The sequence below is a fragment of the Quercus lobata genome, chromosome 9, assembly GCF_001633185.2.
Source record: "Quercus lobata isolate SW786 chromosome 9, ValleyOak3.0 Primary Assembly, whole genome shotgun sequence".
Taxonomy (NCBI): Eukaryota; Viridiplantae; Streptophyta; class Magnoliopsida; order Fagales; family Fagaceae; genus Quercus; species Quercus lobata.
In genome coordinates, this window is record NC_044912.1 from 48,032,302 (window position 1) to 48,046,849 (window position 14,548).

At 33.8% G+C, this 14,548-nt stretch overlaps 1 protein-coding gene across 1 annotated transcript; it reads right to left on the reverse strand.

Moving 5' to 3' along the window:
• Window positions 1–1,432: 1,432 nt before the first annotated feature.
• On the reverse strand, window positions 1,433–4,672 carry LOC115960334 (cytochrome b561 and DOMON domain-containing protein At3g25290). Its single transcript, XM_031079174.1, has 3 exons — window positions 3,865–4,672; window positions 2,644–2,898; window positions 1,433–2,088 (listed from the first exon to the last, which is right to left on the reverse strand). Exons 1-3 carry the CDS (start codon window positions 4,480–4,482, stop codon window positions 1,792–1,794), a joined length of 1,170 nt encoding a protein of 389 aa, XP_030935034.1. The 5' UTR covers window positions 4,483–4,672; the 3' UTR covers window positions 1,433–1,791.
• Window positions 4,673–14,548: the final 9,876 nt, after the last annotated feature.

The following is a 14,548-nucleotide window of genomic DNA, read 5'->3' on the forward strand; positions in this document are numbered from 1 at the left end:
TCGTGAATTTCATGACGTTTGAAAACCACAACCAATCCTTCGAAGTATGATTGAGGCTCTCGTTTAGTTTGAAAGTGAAAACAATTTAACCTAGTGGTCAAAGTAACAGAGAAAAATAGTGAGCAGTAAGAGTCAAAAGGCTCCATCATTAAGGGTGTGAAGAACAATATTTCTATCCCTTAAATACTACTACATAACGTTTTGTTTGTGAGAGGACAAGCTAACAACTGTACTGCAAAAGAAAGGCATCGATGTCCTTCCAAGTAATAAGGGCTTAGTCCATGCATCACATGGGAATCCCATAAAGAAAAGCAATGAGTTAGAGAAAGCAACAAAAGTTAGAAAGAATAATGAAATTGGAAGCACAAGTTTGGGGGGACCAGGATCAATGCATAGAGTGTGGAACCCTCTCTTTAGGACCCTAAAAAATAAAAATCAAAATGAATACCAATTTGAATATATTTGGTGATTATAAATTTATAATTGAGCTTAGTGTGACTTTAGTGCTAACTTTAGCGAATTTGGGATTCCAGGAGAAAGCTCATCTACCCAATTCTCTTTTGACACTAAATCAGATCCGACAAACTAGAGAAATTTCCTACCAACAAGTTGACAAATTACATCAAATATTTGATCCTCATCCATCATCATGTATAGAGCATGGAATAAAGTATGGGTATATATTTGTACAAAAGTGATTAGTCATATAAACACCAAGAGATGTCCCTTTGTGGAAGTCATTATCAATAAGATGTCTATCTCTACTGATATTAACAAATGCATTGGTAATGGTGGGGCTGAGCGTGTAAATGGTTAAAGATCCAGGTCCTTTAAAAAGTCCATTACCTGACATGAGTGGTACCTAATCTTGCTGTCTTAACCTTGTCTTTAGTTTTGTGTGGCCCTCTCTTTTCCTTCTTTTTCTTCCTTTGTTTTGATACATAAGTGAAAAGAATCTTAGTCCACATATTTTTCCAGCATTTATTAGGTTCAATTCAACATTGCTTTGAGTTGGCAGTTAGTCAACTTGATAGTCAGATTATCTTGAAATAGTGAAGAGGAACATTAAAATATTCACAGAGACAGAATTGGGTGAAAGTTATGTGGTGGTTAGCAATTGTTGTCATTCAGGCTTAAGTTGGCAACCGTTTTAACTTTGACACAACCAGAATAAGGTTAGCCTAGAAGCTAGTAGCCGCAACATACCCATTTGGTGTATGAGGTTCAAAGGCACAAGATGGGATTGGGGTGGATTAATATCATTACTAAAATTTCACAACTGAATTTTGTGTAAGAGAGGTATTGTATACAAAAAAAGATAATGAATCCATCACATTGCATGAAATCACAGATTTGTTTCCATCTTAGAGAGCATAAAGGTCAAGCAAGACCCTTTTCTAGGAACTTGATAGAGATAGGATTAAATAGAAAGTGAGAGCAATAAGATTATACATAACTGAAAAAGAAACCACAAATAGGAAAACAAGAATAAATAAATCTCTTTTGAAAATTTTTCGATAATCACACATCCTAGAAAGTTTCATCAACCTAACCACTGAGACACAATAGACACGTATAATTAAAGTCTGAACAATCTCTAAGTATATAATAAATAATAATCCTAGAGAAATCAAGCCATTTTACACAAGCCAAAAGAAATTGGGAAGGAACAGAGATGGGCTAATGTAGATAAACCTCTTGTGATATCTTAAGTAAGGAGACAAGGATATTACAAACTCAGAATCCGGTATAGGAGAACCGCAGCAACAGGTTTAATCCTCAGCAAAGTGCCTATTGCCTGTCTTCTCCATTGTTGTATCCGTCATGGGGCTTCGTGGACTTGCTGGATTTCCTCCTCAAAACTACAAACCAAGTAATTGCTTCCAACAACAAGGAAATCGCACCCAACACAATGAGCACAATAACGTAAGCAGATTTCCATTTCTTTGCAGGCTGCAAAATGTCATAACCCTTGAACAAATTGACGACACCAAGAATAATAATGGTATATCCAATACCATGGTGGTAGATATTCCAATAAAAGCGGTACTTGTGATCTTTCTTTGGTCTTAAGAACAGTGCAAAAATCTGTAAAACCCAAACAAAGAGTTTTCATCAGAAGAAAAAGAAGGAAAAGAAATGTCACCACAAGTTTCCAAATATATGCTCTCCATTTTACAACCAACAAGATGCATAAACAAAAAAATAAATAAAACAACTGTGCACAACAAATTTCCAACCCTAAACGCTTAACCTACACAATGTATTCGATACAATAATAAAAAAAGATCAAAATCAAAATAGAAATAATTTTTAATTACATATATCTTTCTAACAGAAAACTCCAACATCATTGATAATTCTTTGAGCCCCAACCTAAAAAGTGGATATTGTCCAAGTTCCAATTCAAAATTAACTTTCTCTAATTTATCTTCAAATTTTTTAGCATTTCACAATTTCAACATCCAAAAGCCTCATTAAGTCTCTTTATATTTATATCTCCAATACTCAGAAAAGAGTTTCAGTTTGATACTTATAAGACCCAACAAGTGACAGAATCAGCTAATTACAAGATAGCAAAAGATACATAAAAAAGACAGCCTGATTCCTAAAAACAACACTAAGTTTGCGAAAAAACATTACCTGCACAGTGGCGAAACAAAACAATGCAATTCCGATGTTACGATGATCCGTGTATATGATTCCTTGTGACTGACCTCCAAGCCTAAGACCAGTTGCCCAGCCAGCCACCCCAATGGCATAAGCAGATACTTGACAAAAAGCATGAAGATAGAACCATGCCGGATCCGCAGACTCAAAAGTCCTCAAGTACCTTGCAATGATAGCTCCAACAGGAAACAGAATGCCCCAACTCACAACATTCAGTATTCCATGAATCTGACACCCAAAAAGACAAAATAACATTCAACAATTTGTTGTACCATATCACAAATATGCCTCCATTTTCCTATACTTTCACATGGAAACAACAAACAGAATAAAAAAAAATTAAAAACTAAACAAACAAACAATTAAATGGTACGCCAAGCTCTATATTAAATCCAGTTCCAGTCAAGAGTTATAAACAAACAAGAAGTTTTGAATTTTTCAGGGCTTTAATCAATCCAAGACTAATCAATTAAATTTTCTACATCCATCCACTGCAAATTAAAGAAAGGTTAAAAGTCAATTTAGTCAATTATTAAATCAGTGTTTCAGGTTTTATTTGGGTCAATTTAATCCTCATCAAAACGAGTCAATCTGGTCCTTCCGTCCAATTTGTTAATAAAAAAAAATTGTTCAAACATTCTTTTTTCACTAAAAAATAACTGAAAAAAAAAGGGATTAAACTTAAACAACTTCATTTTCTAACAGATTTGGATGGAATAACAAGATTGATTCATTTTGATAAAGTGAGGAACTAAATTCACAAAAATTAAGCCAAGAGCCTTGTGGCTCAACTTGGCATCTCCTCGTTCAAATCCCCCACCCCCAACTATTGAATTATAGAAGAAAAAAAAAATCACAAAAAATAGATCTTACGAACTAATCATGTGAAGAAATGGAATTTTACCATAAAAGATAATTTCTTTCCTCCAAAAACCCATTATCTTTTACACATCTTTCTTAAGGAAAAAAAGAGAAGAAATTTTTTTTTCAACTTTTAGACACCCAAAACCTTATCCCACAGACTAGACCCAAATATTCCAACTTTTAAACAAACCCAGATGAATCCCACAATTCCCAAACGCAGCCACAAACAAATTTCAAATTTCTGACAAAAAAATAAAAGAAAAGAGAAACCAATCAAAATGATAAAACCATAATAAGAAACAAAATCAAACAGGTAATAAGAAAACTGACATTTTTATTCTTGGTCCTTGAACCCAGTCCACCAGAGGTAGAGGAAGTCTGGCCAGCAGTCAAATTGAGAGTGGACAAAGAAGCCTTATTGGCTGCACTCATCGCATGTATATCTGGTACACCATTTGTAACAGATGGCCCCACCTGCCAAACCTGGTTAACAATGTCAGAGTTACCAGGGAGCTTCAACTTAGCAAAAAGCGTAATAGTTCCTCCTGATTCCTCAGCACTTAGGTCCCAAACCTCAAAGGAAATCTTGGACTCAGCGATAGAAGCAAAAGAGGTTATGTTATAGGTTTTAACAGTCATAGCAGCACTGGATTTGAAGGCTATGAGGGCCTGAGCACCAAGCATGCCAGTCGCAGTTGGGTTTATGGCCCAAGCGACCCAACCATTGGTGCCTGCAGGCTGAGCCATGAAGGCTATGGAGAGAGATGAATTGGCTGCGTTGAGAGTCCAATGGAGATAAGAGGAGAGGTGAGGGAGGTCTAGGCATTTGGTGTAGAGAGCGTTGTTGGTGAAGGTTTGGGAGGTACAGGTTTGGGCATGAGATGGTGAGATTAGGAGGAGAGAACAGAGGCTGAGAAGAAGAATCACAGAGGATTGATGAGAATCCATTAATGGGGTTTGTGAGAACAGACAGAGAGAGAGAGAGAGAGAAAAACAAACGGCCACGTTTGGTGAAAGAAATAAGGCTGAGGCTGTGCCTGTTAGTGTGGCCGTGTCTCTGTCTCTGTGAGACGTTTGTCTGAATCTGAGGAAGGGGATATGGGGGTATAATATATAGATGGCGAAAATTATACGGGACACTTCCAAGTATAGCCATAGTCCATATAGGAATTTATACTTATAGGTTCTAGTAGGAATTTAAGCCAAATAAGTTTAGGAATATAACCAATTTTATATACTTAATTACTACGTCAAGTTGCATCTGAATTGGCATCTTTCCGTGTACAAGGTGCTCAGGAGTTTAAGGAAAAAAAGCTTGAATGAAAGAATTAGCATCATATTGCAATTATTTCTAAAAAAAAAAAAAAAAATGAGGTGGATTACTTGACCCATGTGAAATTAGATTAATGATATTTACTATGATTAGTGAAGAAGAAGTAATATTCACTACTCATATTTTTTATATTTATTTCTCAAATTGAGAGATTTATTAATTGTGATCTTAATTTATATAGATACAATAGTTAAGTTAGATGTACTATAAATTTTACTATGTAAATAAGTCTTACAAACGTATGTGTCAGTAATCACAAAAAATAACTCAAATATTCATCTATTAGTGTCTTGTTGAAGTGCCAATTTGTGGTAGCTCTAGTATTTTGCTAGATACAAATGGTCTATTAGGAGCAAGAAATGTTCACAAATTATTCTATGAGTACATTGAAGTAGTACATTCTCATCTTACATGACAGTGAGTTCTACTAATTAAAAATAAAGACACAATTCAGGAAAAAAAAAAAAAAAAAAACTTGTTAAAGTAATTAATTGTGAGTGATGAAAAAAAATAGTGAGTTCATGTAAAAGCAATTGTCCATCAATCATAATCACCCATGCAACAAATTGTGAACAGAATTATAACAAGGATTATATTAGTAATAATTTTTGTTTTCTTTAATAGGATATATCACTGAGACTTATTGTTAAATCTATGGTGAAGCTTAGCAAAAGAAATCTACGGTGAAGTTTGTTGCAAAGAAAAGGGATGGCATTGTTCTCCTTCAAGAGTACACATAGGTAGGTGTGATGTGGGAGAAGGTATTTAGTATCAAATGATACTAAGGTATTAAGATCCAATAAGTATAAAACATCTTCGCAAAAAACAGTTACTTACTAACAAATGAAAAATATGTGTAAGTGGGTAATTTTTTTTTTTGCATATATGTCTCTTATTTATTAGATTTTGATACGGATGATGTGGTATCATTTGATACAAAATATTTTTTCGTAACATAGTACGGAAAGGTAGAGAAAGGAAAAGTGTTTGGCAAAAAGAAATTATTTTATTTTATTTTGTTCTAAAGTTAACAAAATTAAATTTTTTTAAAAGCTAATTTTTATATTTTAGTCATATGTTTAAATAGAAGCAAAAAAAAATTATATTTTTCATCTCATATTAGCAGAAAGCAATGTCCATTTCGCAACAAGTTTTAAATCTTTTGTCTTAATTCTATTTTTAAATTTAACAAAATTAGTTTTTCTGAAAATAAACTAACAAAATTAGATAATGATACTTCATTAAGAAAATAAACGGTGTCCATTTGGCAGAAAGCAATGTCCATTTCGCAACAAGTTTTAAATATTTTGTCTTAATTCTATTTTTAAATTTAACAAAATTAGTTTTTCTGAAAATAAACTAACAAAATTAGATACTGATACTTCATTAAGAAAATAAACGGTGTCCATTTGGCAAAAAAGCTTTTGCTTTTTTGTCATACTTATTTTTTAAAATTTAACAGAATTAAATTTTCTGAAAGTAAACTAACTCTTTTTTCCTTTTTGTTACTAAAAATTATATTTTTCATCATATATTTGGCAAATAAGTTATGTCCATTTTGCAAAAAAAATTTGCATTTTTGTCATAATTTTTTTTTATTTTTTATTATACAAGATAAAAATTCTACTTTAATCTAATCTAAAATATAGATGTGTATAAAATTTCCTTCTAGAAATTTGAACCTAGACCAAAATTAGCTTCTTTTTTTTCTTTCCCTTTTGTTACTAAAAATTATATTTGGCATTATATATTTAGCAAATAAACCAAGGAAAACTTAACAGACAACAGAAGTTTATTATAGTAATTGCAATACGTGTGGGATTTGTAGGTGGGTTATAAGTGGAAATAGCACATATTATAGGTTGGCAGTTGGGCAGGTAGGGTGGGTGTGGTCTCTAGTACACTTCGGTTCACGGGTCTTTTATGAATGTGTTGTGATGATAATTATGTGGCAATCTCATTTTTGTGGGATTTTGCTCTCTTCATATGTTGTTGGACTTTGTTTTTGTTGGGCTAAACAGTTTTGAGTCATCCTACACTGATTTTGTCTTTTCATTCATAAAAAAAAAAATAATAAATATATTTAATAATAGAATTCCTAGTCTTATTACACGTGTGTGTGATGAAACTTTTTTTTTTACTAGTGTATAATTTTTCTTTTTAAATTCTTTTTGATATGTTTGTTTTGAAAATATAAATTAGTAGAAGAGTGTCTTATTTTGTAGACATTTTAAATAGAGTTTGAGATATATTTTTATCAAGTTATTCTCAAGTTTTCTTCCTTTTAAACTTAAAGTTTATGGATATTTCTAAATCACATAAAAGTATAGTTCAAAGAGGAGAATCCTTTTATAAATATTATAGATATTTCATTTTGTGGAAATTATAAAATTATTAAAATCTGTGTTTTAACTCCTGAGTCAATCTTTCTTTAAAAAAAAAAAATCCGGAGTCAATCATGTGAATATTTCAAGAGGGAAATATTTTTAATTCCCATTTAAATTTTATTCCTAAAAAATAACCTATTTAATTCATTTTTTTTTTAAAAGATATTATAACTTAATAGCTCCAAACAAATTCATCTAGTGATGTTACAAACACAACATAACAAATTTCACAATTACTGAGTTGACAGATTATTGTTGATTTCCATATAAAAAATCTGATGTGAGTTATTGTTGGTAGATTATTATTGGTTATGTCTACATAAAGAGATACCCTATTTATCACAACTTTATGCATCATATTTTGTTGGGCTCCCTACTTGCTTCCTAAGGCGAAGATAGGAAATGTCAAGACATTCTCCAAACTCTTATTTTATTATTATTTTTGTGTCTTGGTAGTCAAAATAAAGAAAAATTGGTATTTCGAAAAGAAAGAAAAATAACAAAATATAAATAAAAAATAATATTTTAATAAAAAAATAAAGAATAGAAAATTTGATGTAAATATTTAAAAAAATGATTAATTAAACTACGAGAAGTAGATCCCTACTTTTCAATTTTGGAAGACCAGCGTGAATACTTATCAAGATTTACAAAAATAAGAGGTTTAAGGAAGACTTTTATAAGATATTTTTAATATAGAAACTAAGATCTTTTTTTATACTTATTCTAAATTTCATACAAGTTCAATTCATATGAAGGGGGCAAAACTCCTAAAAATTCTGATTTAATAGATAATATACACGGATAGAATATAGAATTCAGGTGATAATTCAATGATAACGACATTCTTATGATGTACTAGGTATATGATAAGCAGATAAGAAAATATTTTTTAACTTGGATCCTTTAGAGTCAAGATTCATGACCGTATGACGCGGCAAAAAATTATGAGGCAAGATTCATAACAGTGTGGTCGAAATCTATTGATTTAGTTTCTTTTAGTCTTTTTCTGCTTCACTGTTGAAAGAAACAAAATAAATTAAAGAAATTGTCAAATCACTATTTTTAAGGGTTTTTTTTTTTTTTTTCTTAATTATAGATTGAGAAAGAATAGCTACAAAAGTGGTGACATGTGAGGTTAAAGATTAGCAACTACCTAGGAACTTTATGAAATTATGGGTCTCACTTATGAGAAAATGCCATTCATTTTCAAGATCAGAATGCAACGGCGGAACATTTGAAAATAGGCCTCAGTATTATCAAAAAGTATAAATAAATAAAATGGTGTTAGGCACCAAAAAATTTCACCCAATTTTCGACTCCCCTTCCATAAGCTTTCACAACACTTGGTGTTCCTTTAGGATCTGCTTATTTTGCTGAAACGAAAATTTTTTTGTTGAAAGTACGGTAAATAAGGATAAGAGTTAATTGAAATAGTACGGTGGGACTTATAGGTTGAATAAAAAAGTACAATGAGACCAATAAATAATAATAAAATAAATTAAATAGTAAAATAAGTTGGCAAAAATAATTTTTGCCAAAAACAAACTTGGTTTCACTACAATACAAATGTGAGAGGGGAAGCAAAAATTGTATGGAACTTTTGGTTAACTCGAATAGTTTCCTTGAAAACAACATACAAAACTTTATATTAGCGATTATTAAAAAGATTTGAGATTCCTTCAGGTTAACATATATAGTTTTCGGACTTTGCATTGCACATGAACTTTCGGGAAAAAAAAAAAATATTAATTAAAGTTACGAAAGAAAACAGTCATATATAATTTTTTTTTAAATAATAATTTTATACTATTAGAATCTATTAAAAATATCTTGATAAATTCGTAACACATCAAATATAATATAATATTATCATAAATTTATAGATCATGATTTATTTATTTATTTTATAGATATGATAGAATGTCAACCTATGGTGTCTATTTATGATTATTACTCCTTATTATCAGATCAAGATATCAATTAATTTTTGATATAGGTGAAATTCAAACCCTAAATCTTTTATTCGATAACAAAAGAATATACCAATTGACTATTTAGACCCATAGTTTTGTAAAATACTATGTATTTAAGATTATCATACTAAACCTAATGTATTTCTAAAAAAAAAAATGTATTTCGATAGATTTATTGTAAGACACAATTTAATATAACAAGTAGTTGTCATTTGAGCTTTTTTACTATAAAAGCATGCTGACATACCAAATTACATTAATTCTTTTGTCTTTATTTTCTCTTTTTTACATCATTATTTTATTATGTGGTAATTACACTCCATTTACTTGAGTTTTGAGGGAATGAGACCCAACCTCAAACATGAATGGAAAAAACACTCCCTTTCTTGAGGTTTGAAAAAATTAACACTCCCCCCCTTTTGTTTATATTAGTAACGAAATATTCTAAATTTCTATAAGAATCTCTTTACAAAAGTTTAACCATGGTTAATAAAAAAAATAACTGTTAAATTTTGAATAAAAATACAAAATTTGTCTAGCACCAAAATGCTTGCTACGGCAAATCTCCCCATAACCCGTTGAAAAAAGAAAAAAAAAATCATACTTAATAATTTAAAATACACTTCAACTAAAATTTTAATACAATGAATTTTAATTTTGAAATGGATGATGATTCTTGAAACTTGCCATTAAACAAAAGACAGGTTAGCACATAACATTTTGAATATTAATTTAATAGCATTTGGTCAATTGGATGTCAAAGGGGGAATTTTTTTTTTTTTTTTTTTCCTTCAAATTTGGGGTGGAGTGTAATTTCCCTAAACCTCAAATGAGGGGAGTGTTATTTTCCCTTTTATTATTTATAAGTTTGCTAAGAGATTTATAGTGTAACTTGTTGGCACATTTGGTTTAAATCTCCTTTCTCTTGTTATAACTATCGAATTATAAAATTAAAAAAAAAATGTTCAATTTGAACAGAGCACATGAATTTACCATGTGACATATTATGATTGTTTAAATTTTTAGATTTATTAACTAAAAGATTTTAATCATGTTTTTCTGGGGTAAATTTTGTTTAATCATTTTCTATACTATTTGTGGGACCCGTTAATTGGTGGTCCTAACCCGTTTTTAATTTGAGACCCAAGGCCCAAGCCGAGGAAGGTTAGGGCTGAGAGTAGGGAATAAAAGTCTGAGTAAATTTGAGATACAGCCGAGGATGACTCTGTCCTCGGCATATCCGAGGACTCCCCGGAAGGAAGGACAAAAACGGTATAAAAACAGCTTGGAAAAAATCTAAAATATCTGTGTCAGAAGAAAAAGGGGTACGCTGGAAAGTGTAACAACTAGGGAAAGCTGTCTTTACTGCCATTCAATACTCTGCACTTGACAGAGCCAGACTCTCCAGCTTTTACAACCACCTCCAACCACTCTGGGTATGGGTTGATGGGACAAGTATCAGTCTTGGAATGCCAATCCTACACGTGGACGAAGGATAAGGAACACAGGCTAGTATAAAAGGAAAAGTAAGCAACCAAGGAAGGGGGCTGGGAAAAATGGCCAAAAACCAGAGCCTTTCAGCCCGCCTCCGGGAGAGCGACTCCCAGGGCGAATACGATTTAAACCATGTATGAATACCACGAAAAACCCAACGTCTGGTGATTAAGGCCTAACCTTTCAAATCCACGCTCTACAAATGATATTGTTTGGGCCTTTTTACGTGTGAACCCAACACAGTTGCGGTTTGTTACAAATCGTGTCCTTACAATTGGCGCTGTTTGTGGGAAAGACTTGTGTGTTAGCACAGGCGGTAGGTTAAGAGAGCCCCTTTATCATTTCCAACGGCCGATTATAGTGTTCCAACGTAAAGTTCCACTAGGGGCTATGTTTCTTTACTAGGGGTTACGCTTTGTAGCGTCAACCGCACCGATGGTTCTAGGGGCTCGGCCGAGGAGCTAACACCCCAAAACCAATGTCTCCTGTCACAGCCGAGGGGTTAATTCCCCCAATTACTTGTCAATATTTAATGAGTTTTTGACAGAACCAAGGTATTGTATGGTCCTCGGACTCAAACCTATGGGGAAACCAACTACTTAGATGAGAAAACTGAGTTTTGGACAAAACCAAGGTATTGTATGGTCCTCAGACTCAAACTTATGGGGAAACCAACTACTTAGATGAGAAAACTGAGTTTTGGACAGAACCAAGGTATTGTATGGTCTTCGGACTCAAACCTATGGGGAAACCAACTACTTAGATGAGAAAATTGAGTTTTGGACAAAACCAAGATATTGTATGGTCCTCGGACTCAAACCTATGGGGAAACCAACTACTTAGATGAAAAAACTGAGTTTTAGACAAAACCAAGGTATTGTACCAACTACTTAGATGAGAAAACTGAGTTTTGGACAGAACCAAGGTATTGTATGGTCCTCGGACTCAAACCTATGGGGAAACCAACTACTTAGATGAGAAAACTGAGTTTTGGACAAAACCAAGGTGTTGTATGGCCGGCTACTTAATAAAAATTTTAAGTTGCTCAATCCTCAGCTCAAATACCAGAAAAAGGTTAAGGCTATGAAAGTTGTTAGAAAGATGGTGAAACACCCTATTACTCAGTAACCTGGAAGGGCTGTTCATTTTTGGGTTATATGTTTTCGGATGATTACCTCCTACACCGTGCCGAGCATTCAATAGTCGTCTCGGCTATTTTGGGGTAAGTGTTGTTTTCTTTTAGGTCGGCATTATTGTGCCAGACAACTTTATTAAATTCATGATAATATGTTCTCCTTAGCAAGAGTTTTGACCCTAAGTATCATTTGTTCAAATTGGTATTATTGTGCCGAACAGCTCTTATAAGTTCATGAGTTCATAATCGTGCCCTTTTCCTTGATTGGGGATTTCGGTCCTAAATATTGTACTCTCTGGTCGGCGTTACTGTTCCAGACCGCCCCAATAAGCTCATCATAATATCCTGTCTCTTCTTCTTAATGTGGGTTTCAACTCTAAGTATTATTGGTTTGATTTAGTATTATTAAATCGGATAGTTTCAATAAACACAGAGTAAAATCTTTTTATTAACTGAGATTTCAGTCCTAGACGTCGGTCAAAGTGTAAAAATAGAAAGGATTCACGAGATAGTACGTCTATTCACGGCGTAACCATTTCAGAAATAAAGAGATAGAACATGTGAAGTAAAGCAATAACGACTTTTATTAATATAAAGATGAATTACAACGTACAAAGAAGGGCTTAAACAAGCCTATACAGAAGGTGGATTACAAAAAAAATAAAATAAAAAAACCACAACAATGCAGACAAGTAAACAGTCAGATGCCTTTTTAAACTCGTTTCCGAAATCCTTCCGAACTCTGCCCCAGTAGCGCCCATATTGAGAGAAGAACCTTCTTCAGAAGAAAAGGGAGGAGATGAAGAGAAAGAAGGAGGAGAAGAAGAAGGAGGAGATGAAGAGAAAGAAAGAGGAGAAGAAGAGGAAGAGGGAAAAGCACCAGGATGGACTTGGTGGTGGAAAGAAGAAGAAAGAGAGGCAAAAGAAGATACCAGTGAACAAAGAGAGGAAGAAGCAGGGGCACTTAATCCCTGCGTCAGTCCTGACTCTTAACACACTGGTGCCATGTTAGCTATGCTCATGAGAGAGCGGCTGGTACTGATAATGGGTGACCCCAGCTCAGCCACGCCAAGAGGTTGACGCGACGAGCCCCTACTTCGGGTTTTGGCTGAAAGAAGAGTAAGAAGTGTCTTGAGTCTCTGCCACCCCTGCCCTGAACAAGCCAGTTTGAGCTTCACAAGCACGTAACATTTCTGGGAAGGGTATGATCTCTTCATTCCCGTTCCTATCATGGATAAATTACGATTCAAAGTGTAAACGTGAAGATATGGGAAATTCTGAGGGAGGTTAAGAGTTTTTAGGCTTTAAAAAAAAAAAATTAAAAGGTCTTCGTGTAAGGGAGGTAACCTCCTACTTTCCTTCTTATATGAATGGCAAAACGGGAGGCATTTAATCTGCCCGAATCTCCAGGAAAAGCGGTAAACGAGAGAATATCCATTCCGCTTCCCCACGCCGTCAATAGTCGTTGAATTCGAATGGTCTCGTAAAGGGAGATCATTAAAGGCGTGTTTTCGGATAATGAAGCGACAAGGACGCGTCCTGAATGAATTCAAAGGAATGTCTCATAAACCGGTATGTTTCCCGGGTAGATAAAGAGACACCCACATTAATGAGGGGCAGATCTAAAGCAGACCGCAATTAAGGCGGGGCATCACCAAAACCCTCATCTCCAACCAAGAGGTCGGACAGCAGGATTTTGAGAGGCTATTGTGGGACCCGTTAATTGGTGGTCCTGACCCGTTTTTAATTTGAGACCCAAGGCCCAAGCCGAGGAAGGTTAGGGCCGAGAGTAGGGAATAAAAGTTTGAGTAGATTTGAGATACAGCCGAGGATGACTCTGTCCTCAGCATATCCGAGGACTTCCCAGAAGGAAGGACAAAAACGGTATAAAAACAGCTTGGAAAAAATCTAAAATATCTGTGTCAGAAGAAAAAGGGGTACGCTGGAAAGTGTAACAACCAGGGAAAGCTGCCCTTACTGCCATTCAATACTCTGTACCTGACAGAGCCAGACTCTCCAGTTTTTACAACCTCCCCCAACCACTCTGGGTATGGGTTGATGGGACAAGTATCAGTCTTGGAATGCCAATCCTACACGTGGACGAAGGATAAGGAACACAGGTTAGTATAAAAGGAAAAATAAGCAACCAAGGAAAGGGGCTGGGGAAAATGGCCAAAAACCAAAGCCTTCCAGCCCGCCTCCGGGAGAGCGACTCCCAGGGCGAATACGATTTAAACCATGTATGAACACCACAAAAAACCCACCGTCTGGTGACTAAGGCCTAGCCTTTCAAACCCACGCTCTACAAATGATATTATTTGGGCCTTTTTACGTGCGAACCCAACATAGTTGCGGTTTGTTACAAATCGTGTCCTTACACTATTAATAAGAGGATTCCCTAGTTTCGTCTTTAATTTTTGGAGTACCAAAATATCCTCGTACAAATTCTGAAATAACATACCCTTTAATTTAATTTTTTTTTCTACAAAAAAGCAAAAAATGTTAAAACGGTAATATTATCTCACGTACAAAAGGGAAAAAAATCGCTATTCTCACTACCAATATGTATTCAAATATTTGATTCTTATCTGTATTTATTATTTATTTGAATTCAAATACTTCAATTATCTTTATAAAATAAAAACGAAATTACTTTTAAAAAAAAAAATCCACTACCTTACGTAAAAAC

Coding starts and splice junctions, on each gene's coding strand:
- LOC115960334 (XM_031079174.1), bottom strand. CDS start 4,482: ATGGATTCTCATCAATCCTCTGTGATTCTTCTTCTCAGCCTCTGTTCT. Junction 2,899..3,864: donor CAAGGACCAAGAATAAAAAT/GTCAGTTTTCTT, acceptor TTTGGGTGTCAG/ATTCATGGAATACTGAATGT. Junction 2,089..2,643: donor TTTGTTTCGCCACTGTGCAG/GTAATGTTTTTT, acceptor TGGGTTTTACAG/ATTTTTGCACTGTTCTTAAG.